This window comes from Eumetopias jubatus, unplaced genomic scaffold (assembly GCF_037043125.1).
Source record: "Eumetopias jubatus isolate StellerSeaLion01/CBP00866 unplaced genomic scaffold, mEumJub1_p1.0 scaffold_2, whole genome shotgun sequence".
Lineage (NCBI taxonomy): Eukaryota > Metazoa > Chordata > Mammalia > Carnivora > Otariidae > Eumetopias > Eumetopias jubatus.
The window spans coordinates 116,013,752-116,031,983 of NW_028274808.1; the positions used below are offsets into that span (position 1 = coordinate 116,013,752).

At 35.1% G+C, this 18,232-nt stretch overlaps 1 protein-coding gene across 2 annotated transcripts in view; it reads right to left on the minus strand.

Moving 5' to 3' along the window:
- GSTCD (glutathione S-transferase C-terminal domain containing) overlaps positions 1-18,232 on the minus strand; it is a 132,303-nt gene that overhangs the window by 13,280 nt on the left and 100,791 nt on the right. For both annotated transcript variants that reach the window (XM_028121351.2, XM_028121350.2), the window contains exons 6-8: positions 17,059-17,174; positions 16,852-16,896; positions 14,732-14,860 (exon numbers count right to left, since the gene is read on the minus strand). In XM_028121351.2, the coding sequence (XP_027977152.1) occupies positions 14,732-14,860; positions 16,852-16,896; positions 17,059-17,174 (290 nt within the window). The remainder of the gene's footprint in view (positions 1-14,731; positions 14,861-16,851; positions 16,897-17,058; positions 17,175-18,232) is intronic.

Here is an 18,232-nt window from a genome sequence, read left to right on the forward strand (position 1 = left end):
CCGGGCCATTTAAAATTTAACTTCTTTGGGCCTTGGTCTGCTCAACTATGAACTATGGTTAACAATATTGACATATAACAATGCTGTTGCAAAAATTAAATAAAAATGTATTTGAAAACATTCTTTCAAATGCTGTATGAATATAATCTAATCAATGTTGTATGAAAACTGATCAAATCATATTTATGGAGCCCCTTTTCATCTTCATATAACAGTTCTTATTATCGGTGAAATCCATGAACTACTTTCAATGGGTTTATTTAAAAAGGAATAAAATTATGAATTGGAATCTAATTAGGGCTTCAATAATGCATTAAAAAACCTCTAAAAATGATCTTAAGATATGTTTTCAAAACAAATTCCTTAAATATATCTATATTGTGTCACAATCTAAAGTAGACAATTATGAAAATTATTGGACTAAATAAAGCAAAACAGGACCCTATGGAAAAAAATCTGATATGGGGATCTTAAAAAATAAAGCATTTTGTCAGAAAAATGCTCAGATCTCTGACAACTTCAGGGTAGGGAGGGGCTTTTAGAGTGAAGAGACTTTCTGGAAATTTCTGGATATGAGTATCATAAGCTAGATTCCCCTCTTAAACTGGAAAACCAAAAACAATGTTGTATTGGGAAGAGGAAAGCATGCTCTCTGCTCATCATCCTTCTGAATCTCCTCTCCATCTAGGCTTACATCAATTTAGAAGTCAACAATCCCTGTGGTTGTTGTCAATCCACTTTTCCTCTTTCACTCTGAAAATTGAGCCTGGGAAGGCGGCCGTTCAGTGAAGGCAGGCACTACTGGGTAATTGGGAGTGAAGAACTTTGATTTCTCATCTGTTCCTTTTATTTAGTCAGTTTTGCAGAGTAAAAATCAGGCCAGTTATTTTCATGAGTAGCTGGAGAAAGCCTCACCATAAAAGTTATAAATGCATTTTCCCCTGAAGGGGAAGAAAAGACAACCAATACTCCCTGAGTGCCCTTTATGTGGGGCCACTATGCTGGGTAATGGCATGCAGATCTTTCTATGCTCACAACAGCCCTGAGTGATTTTATCTCCGTTTTAGAAGTAAGGAAACTAAGGCTCAGAGAAATTAAGAACATGCCCACAACAAAGCAGCTCCTGAGCGGCAGGATCCTGAACCCCATGCATTAATTATATCAAGCTGCTTCCCCGCAAAACTCTTTTAAGGCTCTTAAAGAAAACTTTAGACAATTTACTTTTATAAATCTCTCTTTACTTAGGTTCACATTCCTTTTGCTACATGCAAAAGAATGAGTTTATTTCCCTCATTTAAACAAAACAACTAAATTTAAAAACTATTTACACAATGGATTTTAGTCCTAAAAGGTTTTATTGCTTCATATGCTCCTAATTTCCATTGTTACCAAATGCCGGTCAGAAAGAACAGGCAAATAATGAAGAGAGATATAGATCAATGGAATGATTTGAGTATGAACATTGAGCCTAAAACAAAGGTGGCACTTTGGACCACTGGGAAAGAGATGGACTTTTAATTAATTTTTTTTAAGATTTTATTTTTAAGTAATCTCTATACCCAACGTGGGGATCGAACTTACAACCCGGAGATCAAGAGTTGCATCCTCTACCAACTGAGTCAGCCAGGTGCCCCAAAGATGGGCTTTTTAATAAGTGATGTTGGGTTAACCTGATAGCCATATGAAAAATTAAATTAGATCCTTTCCTCTCACCACACATAGTACATTTCAAGTGGATTAGAGATTTAAAATGCAAAACAACGACAACAACAACCATGAGTAAATTCCTCTATAACCTAGGGGAGTAGAAATACTTAACTATGTCTGAAATTCTACATACAATAAGGGATAAGGTTAAAAAAATTGACAAAAAATGAAAAAAAAATGGCAAAGAAACAAAAACCATACATAAAAAGACAAATGACAAAGAGAAAAAAATTGGCAACTTAAAGCATTAACAAAAGGTTAATATCCCTTATACATAGCAAGTTTCTAAAAATAAAGAAAAGTATAATAATCTGATAGTAAATGGACAAGAGATTTGGAAAATTCAGAAACAAAAATATGCGAATATGTCTTAAACCAAAGTTGTCCAATATGGTTCAAAATAATAGAAGTATTTAAATTACATTAAGATATTACTTATCACCTATTAAAGTGGCAAAAATTCTAAAATTTGATGACAATCTAGGGTATGGTGAAACAGACAATATCATACATTGCTGGTGGGAATATAAAAATGTCACAACCCCATGGAAGAGGAATTCAGCAATATCCAGCAAAATGACATGAGTAATTTGCGATCTCACTTCTAAAAATCTGTTCAAGGGATACACTGGCTAAAACATAAAAAGATTTATTCATTGAGGCAATACTTGAAATAACAACAAAATGGAAACAAGCCAATTTTCCATTGACAGAGGACTTGCGGCTTACTCTGAAGCTCTAAAAAGGAATGGGGAATATTTCCCTACATGGCCATGGTAGATATTATTAAATGAAAAATAATGTTAAAAATTGTCAAACTATTTTCAGTAATCATCATTGGTGTCTGTATTTTTGTTTTAGGACTCAAATATGTATATTGTGAAATAAAGCGAATAAGAAATTTGCTGATGCCATTAGGAAACAGATTTTTTTTTAAGCACAGGAGAAAGAAGAAAGAGATATGAAATAGCTAGGTGAGGCTAAGTTAAAATCCCATGGTCCTGAATTTAAATTGGCAGTGTCAGTATGTACCCATGATGTTAAAAAAAAAAAAAAAATTGCCTTGCTAAGACCACAGTAGAGCCTGGAAACAAAGACCAAACCAGTAGCAATGACTATCCCCAGTACCTAAATTGTGGTAACCGAAATAGCATTTTCCTTTAAAAGAATTTAGAGCTGCATGGAGAAATAGCTGCTGCCAGGTAGGAGGCAGGAAATGCATAAGATGAGTTGGAACATCGTGTTATACTGAAAGCAGGGACACTATGACATACCACTGAAGTCCTATCAATAGGAGACTCAGGAGCTAACCTCAAGAGGCTCCCACTTAACATATATGGGAATATCTGAGCATCAGATATATATAATCCTTAAGTGCAATAATAGTAAGTGTTTCAAACATTAAATTGATGAGTCAATAATTGTACTGAGGGAAAAAAAAAAAAACTAGTCACTTTCAGTAGATAACCAACTCACTTTGAAAACCAGAAAATACAGGGAAAGAATCGAATTTTATCTGGCCTTTCCTAATGTACTGTACCTCTGCATAACCGAACAGTTAATAAAGGAAAGTAAATGAAGATGGAATGATAAGATTAAAAGAATATCGCCATTTTGCAATCCTTGCTAAAGTAACGGCGCTAAGGTCAATGATCACAAATGCTGCTGATGTTGCACAAGAGACAGCCAGACATAAGTGCCTACTGATAGAACACACCACCACCTTTGATGTATCCTTACCCCAAAGTAAACCTGATCTGATTATGTCTTTACAATCTAGATCTAACTACCAATCTCTAAGCAATCTCGGGAACAGAGTAATATGTGAAACAACACCAGGAGGATATGATCAGCAAAATCCAAATTGTGAGAAACTGTAAAGGAGAAATGATATGGTCATATAAACAATCTTTAAGGGAAAAAAAGAGACAGGGATGGTGTAGTAGGACGAGTGAGTCTACCTGCTCATACCTGAAACATGTCAACATGGCAAAAAGGATTTTTTTCAGATGTAATTAAGATTAAGAACCTTAAAATACCAAGATTAGTCTGGATTTACATGGGTGGGTTCAACTGAATCACATGAGGACTTCAAAGTAGAGAACTTTCTCAGACCGGAAGCAAGAGAGATGAGACACAAGGAAAAGTCAGAGATGTGAGGCATGAGAATGACTTGAACCACCATTGCTGGCTTTCACCAGTAGCTCTAGAGGCTGAGAATGAATACTGGCTGAACCAGCAAGGGAGTTGGAACCTTAATCCTACAATGCATGGAACTAAATTCTACCAACAACCTGAACCATCCCAGAAGTGGATTTTCCCTCAGAGCCTTTAGATAAGAGCCAAACCAAAGTAGAGGCTGACTTTGGCCTAATGACACCTGGAGCAGAGAAACTAGTTAAGCCCATCTGGATTTCTGATCTATAGAACTGTGAGATAACAAATTTGTGTTATTTTAAGCCGCCAAATTTATGGTCATTTTTTTTTTGACAAGACAAATAGAAAACTAAAGCAGATGAAAACCTATAAATTTTAAGCCTTAAGATTCACATTAACCATTTCAATTTCTGTGTCTTATTTCAATCCTCATTAAAAGAAGTACACTGTAAAAAATCATGAGACAAATGATGTAGAGAGCTTCTACAGCAACACAAAGGTGATCTTGTTGAGTAATTTGCTATTCTCTCTTATTAATCATTAAAGGCCTATAATTACTACTTAATCCTACCAATTGCAGATTTCATTCATTCATTCAACAATCAACAGGCATTTTGTATATACTGGTATTATGGTAGTGACTGGGAATACAAAGGTCAAAAAAGATCCCTTTTGCATGCTCTGTCATAGTAACCACTGAATCCAAACTACTTAATATATTAATCAACTCAATCTAGGAATCATATAGGTTGAAACAACTCATAAAGTTCGTAAAATATGTCTCTCTTGTGTGTGATTCACAGGCGATACAAAGAAGAGTAAAACACTACACAAACAACAACACACAAACCGTACACAAACCTAATACAGGATGGAATATGTTAAGTGCCGTTAAAAAAGTACAAACAGAAGCATCACAGGAGCGACAGGAGATATTCAGATGGGGAAAATTCAGGAAGGGAGTCCTGGAGGAGGTGGCATTTTGAGGAGGGCCTTGCAAGGTAGAAAGGAGTTTAGAAAGCAAAGAAATAACAAGCCAGAGGCAAAAGAACAGACGGCATTTTCATGAAATAGGGAGTGATACTACTATTAGAAATAATATAAAATTTAACATTTATTGAGTAAGGTATTATGTTAAGTGCTTTCCATGTATTTATTCATTTAACACAATAACCCCATGAAATAAGTACTATTTTTTAAATTGACCTTTTTATTGTGGTAAAAATACATACAAGATTTACCAGCTTAACCATTTTTAAGTGTACACATTGTTGTGAATCAGATCTCCAAAACTTTTTCATCTTGCCAAACTGAAACTCCATACCAACAGCAGCAACTTCCGTTTTCCCCTTCCCTTCAGCCCATGGTAACTACCATTCTACTTTCTGTTTCTATGCATGTGACTACCTTAGATACCTCATACAAGAGGAATCTTACAGTATTTATCTTTTTGTAACTGGCTTATTTCACTTAGCATCCTCAGTGTTCATCCAGGTTGTAGCATGACAAGACTTCCTTCTTTTTTAAGGCTAAATTATATATATATATCACATTTTGTTTATATGTATATAATATATATATGTATCACATTTTGGCTAAATTATATATAATTTATATACATAAATTTATATATAATCACAACATATATATTATATATATCACATTTTGGCTAAATTATATATCTATATCTATATGCAGATATCTTTCACATTTTGTTTATCCACTCATCTGTCCATGGACATTTGAATTGCTTCCACCTCTTGGCTATTGGGAATAGTGCTGCTGTGAACAGGGGTATGCAAACATCTAAGTAGGTACTATTTTAAGATAAGGAAATTGAGGCCCAGAGAGGGTAAGTAACTTGTTCCAGGTCACACAGCAAATCAAGGACCCTAACTCAGACAGTTCGGGGCCTCCATCCTAGATAATTACTCTTTACAAATACATCCCCAGTCTTTTTATTCATTTCATTGGTCCTACTATCTTCTGAAATTACAACAACATAGGGAATTAGCATATATTCAGTATCTGCTAGATGTCACAATCTTTACATTGATTTTTTGATTTAATAATTTAATTATTGTCTTAATTTAATATGTTAAGTGGCTCTTATTATCTCCATTTGCAGTAACATGCCCAAAGTCACCTAGCCAGAAAGACCTGGTCTAAGGTCACAAGTGATGAAGCCAAAATTTAAACTCAAACTGCCTGATACCAAACTTTGTTCTAGTTCTCTATGTTCCCATTTGCTTCTTTCTGAGATGTAGGGAGTGAACAGAAGTCATTGACTGGACTCCAGGCCTGGCTCTCACACTAACTTGTTATGCTCCTCTGTAGATAGAGATGGCTTCAACTGCTCCAACTGTAAAATGGGAAGATTGAACTGGATGATCTTTAAATTTGCCCAGCCCAATTAGGCTCAGAACCTTTGCTTCTCAAAGAAGGATTCTTCACCAAGTATCTTAGACAGTAGTAGGTGTGGTCCCAACAGTACACTCATGTTCTCTTCCAAACCCCTTTAAAAACTTTTGTGCAATTATATTATAGATAATCGGCTTTGAAGGCATGGAAAGTAATAACAAAGAGTCCCTTTATCTGTACATACTCTTCCACCCCCATAAGAACATCTGGCAACCAAAGCAAATGCTTTTCAGCTCACTGGTTTTCTTTCCTGAAATCTAGCACTTTTTTCTGTATAATAAATATAGATTGCTACCCCTTGATTTATAAATATTAGACATTATCTATTGATTTTCCATTATGGAAAATGGTTTTGTTTTTGTGTGGTTTGGCTTGTTTGTTTTTTTACATTTACATCCTTTTCTCTTTTAGCATCCTCTTAATATTACCTCCAACTTTTAGTTAAGTATTTATGTAATGTTTTTATTATTGTTGCTTTGTATATATACTGTTCACTGCTGAGCTAAGTGTGTTGTATAATTTTCTTAAACATCCAAGCCTCTCCCTACCCAAAAGCTCTGTAAAATGCCTTATTATATAACTTTCCACTGTATGAAAATTACTAAGTAATCTACCAGTCTCATTTTTCTTTCCCGAGGACATCTTTCCTGGGCTTTCTGACCTTTAACTAATGACTCAATGCTTTCTGGGCCTTCTGCCTAGCTCTGGTCCTGAGATTCCCTTCGCCATCACAATGAGAATCCTCTTCACCTCCTTTTGTGTTAGATACCACTTATTCCTTTTTCTTATTTACTCTCTTGTGTTAGTGAAACACATCTAGGAATTTCCTGAAGTACATTTCTTGAGATGTTAACATTTTCTTTATTACTTTCACACTTTTTAAAAAAATTTTGTATTAACATATAGTGTATTATTTATTTCAGGGGTACAGGTCTGTGATTCATCAGTCTTACACAATTCACAGCGCTCACCATAGTACCTACCCTCCCCAATATCCATCACCGAGCCACCCCATCCCTCCCACCCCCTCCACTCCAGCAACCCTCAGTTTGTTTCCTGAGATTAAGAGTCTCGGTTTGTCTCCCTCTCCAGTTTCGTCTTCTTTCATTTTTCCCTCCCTTCCTCTATGATCCTCTGTCTTGTTTCTCAAATTCCTCATATCAGTGAGATCATATGATACTTGTCTTTCTCTGATTGACTTATTTCGCTTAGCCTAATACCCTCTAGTTCCATCCATGTCGTTGCAAATGGCAGGATTTCACTTTTTGATGGATGCATAATATTCCATTGTATATAAATACCACATCTTTTTTAACCATTCATCTGTTGTTGGACTTCTAGGCTCTTTCCATAGTTTGGCTATTGTGTACATTGCTGCTATAAACACTGGGGTGCACGTGCCCCTTCGGATCACTACATTTGTATCTTTGGGGTAAATACCCAGTAGTGCAATTGCTGGGTCATAGGGTACTCTATTTTCAACTTTTTGAGGAACCTCCATACTGTTTTCCAGAGTGGCTACACCAGCTTGCATTCCCACCTACAGGGTAGGAGGGTTCCCCTTTCTCCACATCCTCTCCAACATCTGTTGTTTCCTGACTTGTTAATTTTAGCCATTCTGACTGGTGTGAGGTGGTATCTCACTGAGGTTTTGATTTGAATTTCCTTGATGCGAAGTGATGTTTAGCACTTTTTCATGTGTCTGCTCGCCATTTGGATGTCTTCTTTGCAGAAATGTCTGTTCGTGTCTTCTGCCCATTTCTTGATTGGATTATTTGTTCTTTGGGTGTTGAGTTTGATGAGTTCTTTATAGATCTTGGATACTAGCCCTTTATCTGATATGTCACTTGCAAATATCTTCTCCCGTTCTGTTGGTTGTCTTTTGGTTTTGTTGATGTTTCCTTTGCTGTGCAAAAGCTTTTTATCTTGATGAAGTCCCAATAGTTCATTTTTGCCCTTGCTTCCCTTGCCTTTGGCGATAATTCTAGGAAGAACTTGCTGAGGCTGAGGTCGAAGAGGTTGCTGCCTGTGTTCTCAAGGATTTTGATGGATTCCAGTCTCACATGTAGGTCTTTCATCCATTTTGAGTCTATTTTTGGTGCAGTGTAAAGAAATGGTCCAGTTTCATTCTTCTGCATGTGGCTGTCCAATTTTCCCAACACCGTTTGTTGAAGAGACTGTCTTTATTCCATTGGACATTCTTTCTTGCTTTGTCGAAGATGAGTTGACCATAGAGTTGAGGGTCCATTTCTGGGCTCTCTATTCTGTTCCATTGATTGATGTGTCTGTTTTTATGCCAGTACCATACTGTCTTGATGATTACAGTTTTGTAATAGAACTTGAAGTCCAGACTTGTGATGCCACCGGCTCTGCTTTTCTTTTTCAACATTCCTCTGGCTATTTGGGGTCTTTTCTGGTTCCATACAAATTTTAGGATTTGTTCCATTTCTTTGAAAAAAGTGGATGGTATTTTGATAGGGATTGCATTAAATGTGTAGATTGCTCCAGGTAGCATAGACATTTTCACAATATTTGTTCTTCCAATCCATGGGCATAGAATGTTTTTCCATCTCTTTGTGTCTTCCTCAATTTTTTTCATGAGTATTCTATAGTTTTCTGAGTATAGATCCTTTGCCTCTTTGGTTAGATTTATTCCTAGGTATCTTATGGTTTTGGGTACAATTGTAAGTGGGATCGACTCCTTAATTTCTCCTTCTTCTGTCTTGTTGTTGGTGTATAGAAATGCCACTGATTTCTGTGCATTGATTTTATATCCTGACACTTTACTGAATTCCTGTATGAGTTCTAGCAGTTTTGGGGTGGAGTCTTTTGGGTTTTCCACATAAAGTATCTTATCATCTGCAAAATGTGAGAGTTTCACTTCTTCTTTGCCGATTTTGATGCCTTTTATTTCCTTTTGTTGTCCCGATTGCTGAGGCTAGGATTTCTGTCACACTTTTTTTTAATGCTTATTTCAGTTTCTATTTCTTTTTTTGTTCTACTTTTTTTTTTAAAGATTTTATTTATTCATGAGAGACAGAGGAGGAGAGAGAGAGAAGCAGAGAGAGAAGCAGGCTCCCAAGGAGCAGGGAGCCCAATGCGGGACTCGATCCCAGGACCCCGGGATCATGACCTGAGCCGAAGGCAGATGCTTAACCATCTGAGCCACCCAGGCACCCTTTTTGTTCTACTTTTATAGGTGATGTCCTACACTTCATCTTTTAGATTTTCTACTTGTGCTTTTTTTTTTTTTCAATTTTAGTTAACGTATTTTTAATTTCCAGGAAGTTCCTTTTTGTTCTCTGTTGGTTCATTTTCTTTCCTTTTTCATTCTATCCTTGTTTTGTTCATGTAATATCTTCTCTGATCTCTCCATGGATGAAATCCTTTGTTATGTTTGTTGCTTTGGTTTCTATCTTCTGTTTCAAAAGTTTTCCACATTCGATATTCCTTGGCTGTCAGTTCATATTAAAGAATGAATCACTAAAAAGTTGACTGGAAGTACTGAATAAAAGACTTGAAGAGTGGTGGGCTTCACTAGTGACTGAGTGATCAGGTGGCTAGCTTTTTTTTTTTTTTTTTAATTACAGCTATAGTATCTGTAGTTATTTTCCCTGGGGACAGCTCTGATTCTTTTGATCTCTTTGATTGAGAACATGATTCCAGCTTCTGAAGTTCTGGAAGTAAGGGCAAATGGGGGGCGAGGGGGAAGAGATCCATCATTCAGTGTGCAGATTCTCACTGAGTTCTTGTTTTCAGGACAGCTCATCACCCTTGCCCTCCTCTGTGCCGAGCATCTCTGGCTCAGTTTCCTCATAGAATAAACTTCTAGTTCCTTGCAGGAGTCAGGGAGTGCACACAAGATGGAGGTAGGTTTCTGGGTCTCTAAATATTTTTAATTAAACATGATTTCAGCTCTTCCTTATCCCCTTCCTCTGAGGTTTTTGGTATCCTGAATTCTTGATGTTTTCTCAGATTCGATGAGAGCAAAGTGACTTGCTTCCTGATAGTCACTTCCCCTCCTCATGCATTTAAGTTTGATCTTCCTCTTTTCTACTCAATAATTTACCATTTTTCTTCAATCTGCTTTCTGCCTTCATTTATTATGGTTCAAATTACAGAATCTTCAATGTGGTTCATCAAAGACGGAGGATGAGTCTTCTGGTTTTTGTTCTCCTTGTTATTTGCAGGGTCTGATCTTTCTTGGAGAGAAGGGGTTTGAAATACCTCTGTCTGCTGTCTTCACGTGGGAAATCCTCCATTTTTGCCTTAATGATTTTTCAAAATTATGTCTGAGACTATACTTCCTCAAGTTTCTTTTCTTTTAAAAGAAGGATTATATAAATTACTCATCAAAGGTGTTACTGAATTACATTGTATAATTGCATATTTATTGCATTGTATACAATTACATTGTATAATTATATACTAACATACATAACTAGAAATGAGCTTGTCATTAAGCACTCAGCACTGATAAACCACAAACAATCATATTAAAAATTGTTATGGGTGAGATAGAAAAATATAAATACATAACTCAAAAATAAACTGTTTTCAGATTTGGATATATATTGACAATATAGAAAATATTAACCAATACTGTTAGAAATCAGTACCTTATCACCTAGTTCAGAAGACTCTGTTACTGTTGGAATTACCCAGCTAAAACATTTTGCTAGGCAAGCTATTTAGCACTGATACAGTTTTTGTTTTTTTAATACAGTGTGTTTTTCCATAGTCATGGTCCTTTCTGCAATATTGTTTGAGAACGTGCATATTAATATACATTGTAAGTTAGGTCTTAAAAAGCATAATCTTGTCAGTTTTCACAATAATGAAAATTATTTAACTTGCATTAGACCAGGAATTAATAGACCTCTTTTTAAAAAAAAGCCTTAAAAATCCATTTGTGAAGAAATTTTTTGTAAGTGTCCCTTTAAGGGTTGGTAATCTATACATACTGTCTTAGTTTGGGCTGTTATTAAAAAAAAAAAAATCACCATACTGTGGGTGGCTTGAACAGCAAACATTTATTTCTCACAGTGCTGGAGACTGAGAAGTCTGAGATCAGGGTGCTGGCAGATCTAATGTCTAGTGAGGACCCCTTCCTGGTTTACAGATAGAGAGCTAGGAGAGGAAGCAAGCTCTCTCTTCTTACAAGGGCACCAATTCCATTTCAGGAGGGCTCCACCTTCACAACCTAATTCCCTCCCAGGGGCCCCACCTCCTAATTCCGTGACATTAAGGTTTAGGAATTCAACATATGAATTTTTTGAAAGAGGACACAAACATTCAACCCATAACATATACTTAGTTCTGGGTCATACAGCTACATATATTGAAACCGGGAGGGAAAAATACCTTCTTGGATGTTTCTTACTTTTGAAAACACTTTTATATTTTGCTCAGGACACTAATAGTCATTATAACCAAAATCAGAATGAGCCAATAACAAGGTATTTCTATAATAACTACTTGTTTTGAAAGAAAAAAATATATTTTATATGTTCAGAATTCTTTTAGATACCCTGTAATAATCCTTAGGGACAATTAGCCTTTCTTGGCTAAATAAACTATCTGTCTATCTCTATGAAATATTAAACACATACTTATTCTTCTATCTTTATTGCTTACCTTATCACAAATATAAAAGTAACATGTTAAATTTGAGGTATTTTGAAAATATGGAAAATAATAAAGAAAAAATATTATTACAGTGTATAGAGATAGCTACCTTTAAACAAATCCTATATTAGCATATTTCTCCCATCCTTTTTAAATGCAGAAATCACACTGCACACAGTAAAAGGAGGCCCAATTTACTGGGTACTTCCTAAATGGCAGACAACCTGCTAAGTGCTTCACATACATTGTATCAATATCCTATGAGCCAGGTGTTTTATGCCTAATCTGTATATGGAAAAATTGAGGATTAGTGATTTAAATAAGTTGCCCAGAGCCATACAGCTAGTAATTGGCCACACTGAGATTTTGGCACAAGGTTGCCCAATGTTTAAGTCCATATTCTTTACTATTATGTTTCTTTTCTTTACCATTATAACTAATTTTCCATGTCATTAATAAATCACTGCCAATATCATGTAAAGTAAAAAATGTAAAATTCCTGTACGATTAGGCTTGTCTCACGGAAGCTCTGCAGTCAATGAGTAATAATATATATTTTTTTAATTTAATTAAATGGCAAAATTTAAGAGCAAAAATGGAATATCATTGTATAGAGACTTTGAATGTTTTTATAAGCTTATTAGGCATTTGTATTTCTAAAGATATATATTTCTCAAATAAGGACAATGTAAACCAGAAACTACAAGATGACTCTTTGGAACAAACACAGTATTATTACCTCACTGATTCTGGTTATATTGGGGAGGTACAGTAGTAGATGGACATGTTGGAAGACCTAATTAAAAGATCTGAAAATATCTAGATTTGTTCTCTTTCCTCATTTCAGATTAAACTAGTTTAACAAAGTTAGAAAATCAATTCATTTTTGCCTGCTATGGGTTGTATTAATGGAGGTAAGACTAATAATTAGTATTTTAATTCTGATATATATAAATGATTTGCTTAATGTTCCTAAAGATAGTTGATTCTAAGACTTTAAAATTCTCTCCTTAAAATCTGGTTTACATCATTATTTTTATATCTAAAGAAAAATAGTAAAAGAAAAAGGTATTTACTAAGCAAAGATAAATGCTAACTAAATCCTTATTTGAAATATCACAAAATCACGGATTAATGCAGCTTTAATGCATTTCCAATACTTAGTTATTCTGATTTCCTCTCTGGCTACACTACTTTCACTGTAATCTATTTAATACAAGAGTTGAAGCCACTGGTGCATTCAGTTTGATTTATCTAGTGACAAATACCTCAATTATCCTCCTAGGGAAAATTATTTTCTTGAGAGTAAATCTAATTTTGGTTTAATCCTCCAAGTAATTTTAATTCATTCTCTCTGTATCTTGACAAAAGTAATTATGAAAGAAAAAAGCCATTATGAATATACTATTATGAAATGTAGAGAAAGTATCACATCAAAAAAGACATACACATTTTCAGTTGGTGTTAGTGAATTATGACTTTGGAAGTTACAAGAATATGCCAGAATGATTTAGCACCTATAAACCACAGAAGGGTAAAGAGATGTATGGCTGACAAGATGGGAATTTTGTGATTTGAGAGGTGAGTAAATGGGCTGCAATATCTTGCCACCTTAGTCTGCATGGTGTACTGGTAATATGGGCATTGACTTAATGGCTCATTGGCTTAATGGCTCATTTCTTAATGGAGAAGCTTTAAACTTTATGTCAACATTTATGTAAAATTTAAGTTGCACATAAATATATAGTTAATTTGAATTTGCTGTTTCAGATGTCTGCAATTTCCTTATTAACAGTTTACTTCTCTTCGTATAGGCTTGGCTTGAGATAACCAATCTAGATCATGTCTACAGAGGAAACAAATTGTATTCATTTTCACTGTAAAAGATAACACAAACCCCACAAATTTCCAGTAGTCGATATTAAGAAATGAACATCACTGGACAAAAATCATAAAACTACAAAAGTCTGAGATTCTGACATTGAAGAAGAGTTCCAGCTAGACCAGCCTATCATGTATGTTTTGTGAACACATACAGTTGGAAATGCAGATTAGCACAACCTTCCTACAAAGTGATTTGGCAAATGTATCAAAATCTTAAACAATGCATAAGATATCCATCATAGTAATAATTACACATTATAACAACATGAAAAAAAATGATCAGTGAGTAGGGGAAAGATTTATGATAATGTTAAGTTAAAGCAAGATCTATATAGTATGATGTAAACGATGTTAACATATGTGTAAATATGCATTTGTATGTGTGCATAAATATATAAAGACCAAAGGTTTTTGACATTATTCATTTCTCAGTAGTGGAAATACTGGTGATTCTTCTTTGTATTATTATGTATTTTCTATATTGAGCATATGGTCCTTTAAAAATAAGAAAAAATTCTTTAGAACAAATACAAGGAATAACAGCCACATTTCTCTGTTTTTCTTTTCTTTCATTATCTTTTAAAAATGTAAAATAAACCAAGGAAGGTCATTGTTATTAGAATTCATTCGTTCATTCAATTGAGAACTATTTCCAAGCACTTGCTATATGTCAAACATGGTTTTAGGCACCAGGCATTCTGCAAGTGAGGAAAATAAAACTCGTGTCTGGGAGAGGAACAAATGTTACCTCTATCACGTAATGGTGAAGTGCTATGAATGAAATACTATTCATTAACATGCTATACTTTTAGAGATAGAAAACAAAAGTTATAAACTTATTTAGCAAAGAATATAAAAGTCTCTCCTTTAATTAATCTAAGGCATATAATTTTTCTTAATTAATTAAAGAAATTGAAATTGTTTGATTACTTACCCCAATATTAAACATCCCTGTAAAATACTCCATATTTGCTTGAATGAACCAAATGTTGCTTAAACCTAGTTCATCACTTCTCTTCTTAGCACGAATTAATGATAATTCCTTGTTTTCTATTAAGGTAACCTAGATTTCACCCAGGAAACAATAGTACATTCAGTAACATAATTCAGATATTAGGGCAAAGTATTATTACTGTATAGCTTTAATGTAGAACATACTACACTGATCCTTATCCTGTCCTAGGAAGTATGCCAGAAAATGTGGTATAAAAATGAACAAGGTCCTTGAACTCTTGGAGCTTAGAGAGGGAGTGATGTAAGTGCAACAGGCAATTATAATACAGTGATAAGTGTTTAATGGAAGACATTGTGTGTTATCAGAACACTCAGACTTGATGACTAAAGAAGGTTTTAGTCATTTAACATGGAGAATAACATACTAACCGAGGCCTAAAAAAATGAATAGAAATCAGCTGGAGGAATGAAGGAGTGTTTCAGACAGAGAAAGAAACATGTGTGAAGGCCAAAGAGTGTGTTTGAAGAACTGAGAAAATTGGTGTAGCTGGGTCACAGTGTGTGGTGGTGATGGTGAATGGGGGGACAGGGTGTGGAGGGTAGACGTGAGGCTGGAGAGGTGATAGGAGCCAGATCGTGTGATCAAAGAAGGTCCCAGTGCTGCCATGGATAGTATGGATTAGTGGGGGTGAGACAGAAGGAAGGGCAACCAGTTAGGAATCCAGGCCAACGAAGACTGGAAAGGATTACTTGTTTAGAAAGAGAAAAGTGGGCAGAATTGTCACGTTCATCACTATCATTCCTAGTTCTACCCTTATTTTGTCTTTATGCTTGTGTTTACAGAAAAAAATCTGTATGCCTTCGTATAAAAAACCTGTCAGAGTACACTTGGTATCAAAGGCTTTCCAGCCATTATTCTAGCCAAGATTTCCCCTTTAAAGGCTCAACATCTCCAAGTGTCCAGACTGTTGGGAAGGGGGGGGGAAAGACACCATAACCCTAACTCTGCGTCTCCAGGGTTCTACTTTATGAGCTTTCTTCCTCTAACTCCAACCACCAAGTTGTTACTTTCCTTGATTACAAAACAGACACTTGCTAGCTTCCCCCAGGATTCCTTACTTATTTTGCCCTTTATTTTCAAAGAAAGGAAAAAAATAATACACCCTTACCCCCCAGCATCCTGTTATATGTCATTCTGGCCAGTCTATGGGTTCTTCCTCATCTTTTTCTTCTATAAGGAATCACTGTAATTATTTTGCACCTTCCAGAGAGTCCACGAGCAAAGAAACTGCCTCATTTGTTTTGTATTTTTTTTAAAAAGTCATCAAATTCTAGACTTTTACGCTAAAAGATGGTCACTGCAAAGACATGATTTCATATGGCAGAAGACTAAAAATAATAAACTTCTAACAAATGGTGGCAATGACTGCATAAATTCTGGTACATTTACTTAAAAACATAAAATGTAGTTAGATTTTGGTGATATTTTAATAATGATATTTAAAAGTATTTGCAATAGGGAAAAACATTTATGCTACAATACTGAGTTAAAGCTGGTGACTAAAATTATATTTGCGTTTTTAGCATTTGCGGCAATAAGCATCCTCCTGAACAATGACTTAATGAGAACATGGGGAGAAAAGCATTTGATGGATGAGTGTGGTAAATTTGGAGTTTATTTTTTTCTTTAAGGAATTTTGTAATTGCTGTTACAATTTTGGTACAATGGATAAAAATCAAGATACCAAAAGAATATGCTCAACAAGTTTCAGGAGCTAGTATTTCCAGTATAAAATTCTGGGGACAATTAAACTAGTTTCACCACTAAGTATTTTATTTAACAACAGAATAGTTATTCCCTCTAAGACTTATTTTAAAATATAACCCTTTTATAAAAATTGAAAAATGTATTGTGATCCTACTTTACTTTTTTTAAAGATTCTTAGAAGTTTAGTTCAAAGAAAAAAAAACTATCTGTGCCACATAATGTGACCTGAGTGAACAATTAATAAATTCAAAGAGCAGGGGTCAGACACAGACTCAGCGAACTGAACTGGATAGTTTTCCAGTGTTTCCTATTATGGGTTATTCAGATTTTACCTGGCACGATGGCAGCATGTGAGCAAGGACAATTCCAACATGGCCCTGGAAAAGGCAGAAAAAGAAACAAGTTAACTTTGGTCCCTAAGGCTTTTTTCTCTTTCTGAGACAGTAGTCTTGCCAAATAAAAACATGAATTTGAATCTAATACAGTAAAGTCACATAGTCAGGGAAAGGCTAAAGAGAACAAAAGGAGGGATGTAATACCCCACCGCTGCAGAAATCCACAATTCTGTCACCAGGTTTGGCCTGATTTGCCACGACATAAACAAGGTTGTTTAACTGCTGCTGCTTCCTCAAAGCTCGATCACTGGACATTTTACCTGGGGAAGACAAGAGATGAAGACAATGAAATATTAGGCATCGTGGGGGAATAAGAAGGTACTCATAGAGTAGACCGCCGGCATCCAGCAAGAGGGGTAAATGTATAAATGAGTTCCAAATTCCACATCATCCACCATGAGAGGGACAGAGAACTGAAACCCAGAAATGAACTCTCTCTATGCTTATTTTTAGTTTTATTCATGTCCAACTTCTCTGTCAATAGCCATTGAAAAAATGTCTTCTAGAGAGGAAACAATAAGTGAAATATTAATGGCAGAGTCATAAAGTGTTCAATAAATGTTTACTTGGTTGGATAAAAATTAACAGTAACAGTTTCTTCCCTCCATCCCTATCAGAGACAGATTGCAAAGACTACCTAATTTTAGCACATTGTTTAAATCTCCTTGGACAAAAGAGATCCATAACAAAAACATTTTCATTACTTAACTGGCACGCCCTTGAACTCTTAGTTTTTCTGGTTACGAATGTTGGAACATAGGTGTCACATTGTCTGAAATATATCAATAGTTAGTGTATTTAGAGAGAAATTAGATTTTACCATTTTGGCTTTGAAGCTTCTTTTCGTCATGAGTCAGACACAGAAATCTAATGCAATTAGAGATTAAAGATAGGGCATTTCCAAGTATGAAATGCCTTGGGCCTAGCAGCATGAACATCTTAACTCTCCTTCAAAGCCACTAGTTAAGTCCACGAAATAACTTCAGAAGAATGAATAAAATTATTTGTTTTTACATATTTCACATGCACTTTTTGTAAGAGCAAGATTAAGAAAATATAAGGGAGCAGATCTCATTGATATAGATAAAAGGCAAATCCAGATAATCTCTTGGCTTGATCAAAAATTATTTACAGTTACCAACGTTTCCCTGCTCCATTTTCACAGAAAAATAGCCTGGCTTTTTTCTTTTCTTCTTTTCTGTTTTCCTTCTTTCTTAGGTTACTGTAATAAAAACACTGGAAACCATTTATTTTAGGAAAAAATAGAAAATATGAATAAAAAAATCTATATGAGAGAAAAAGATCCATAATCTAATAA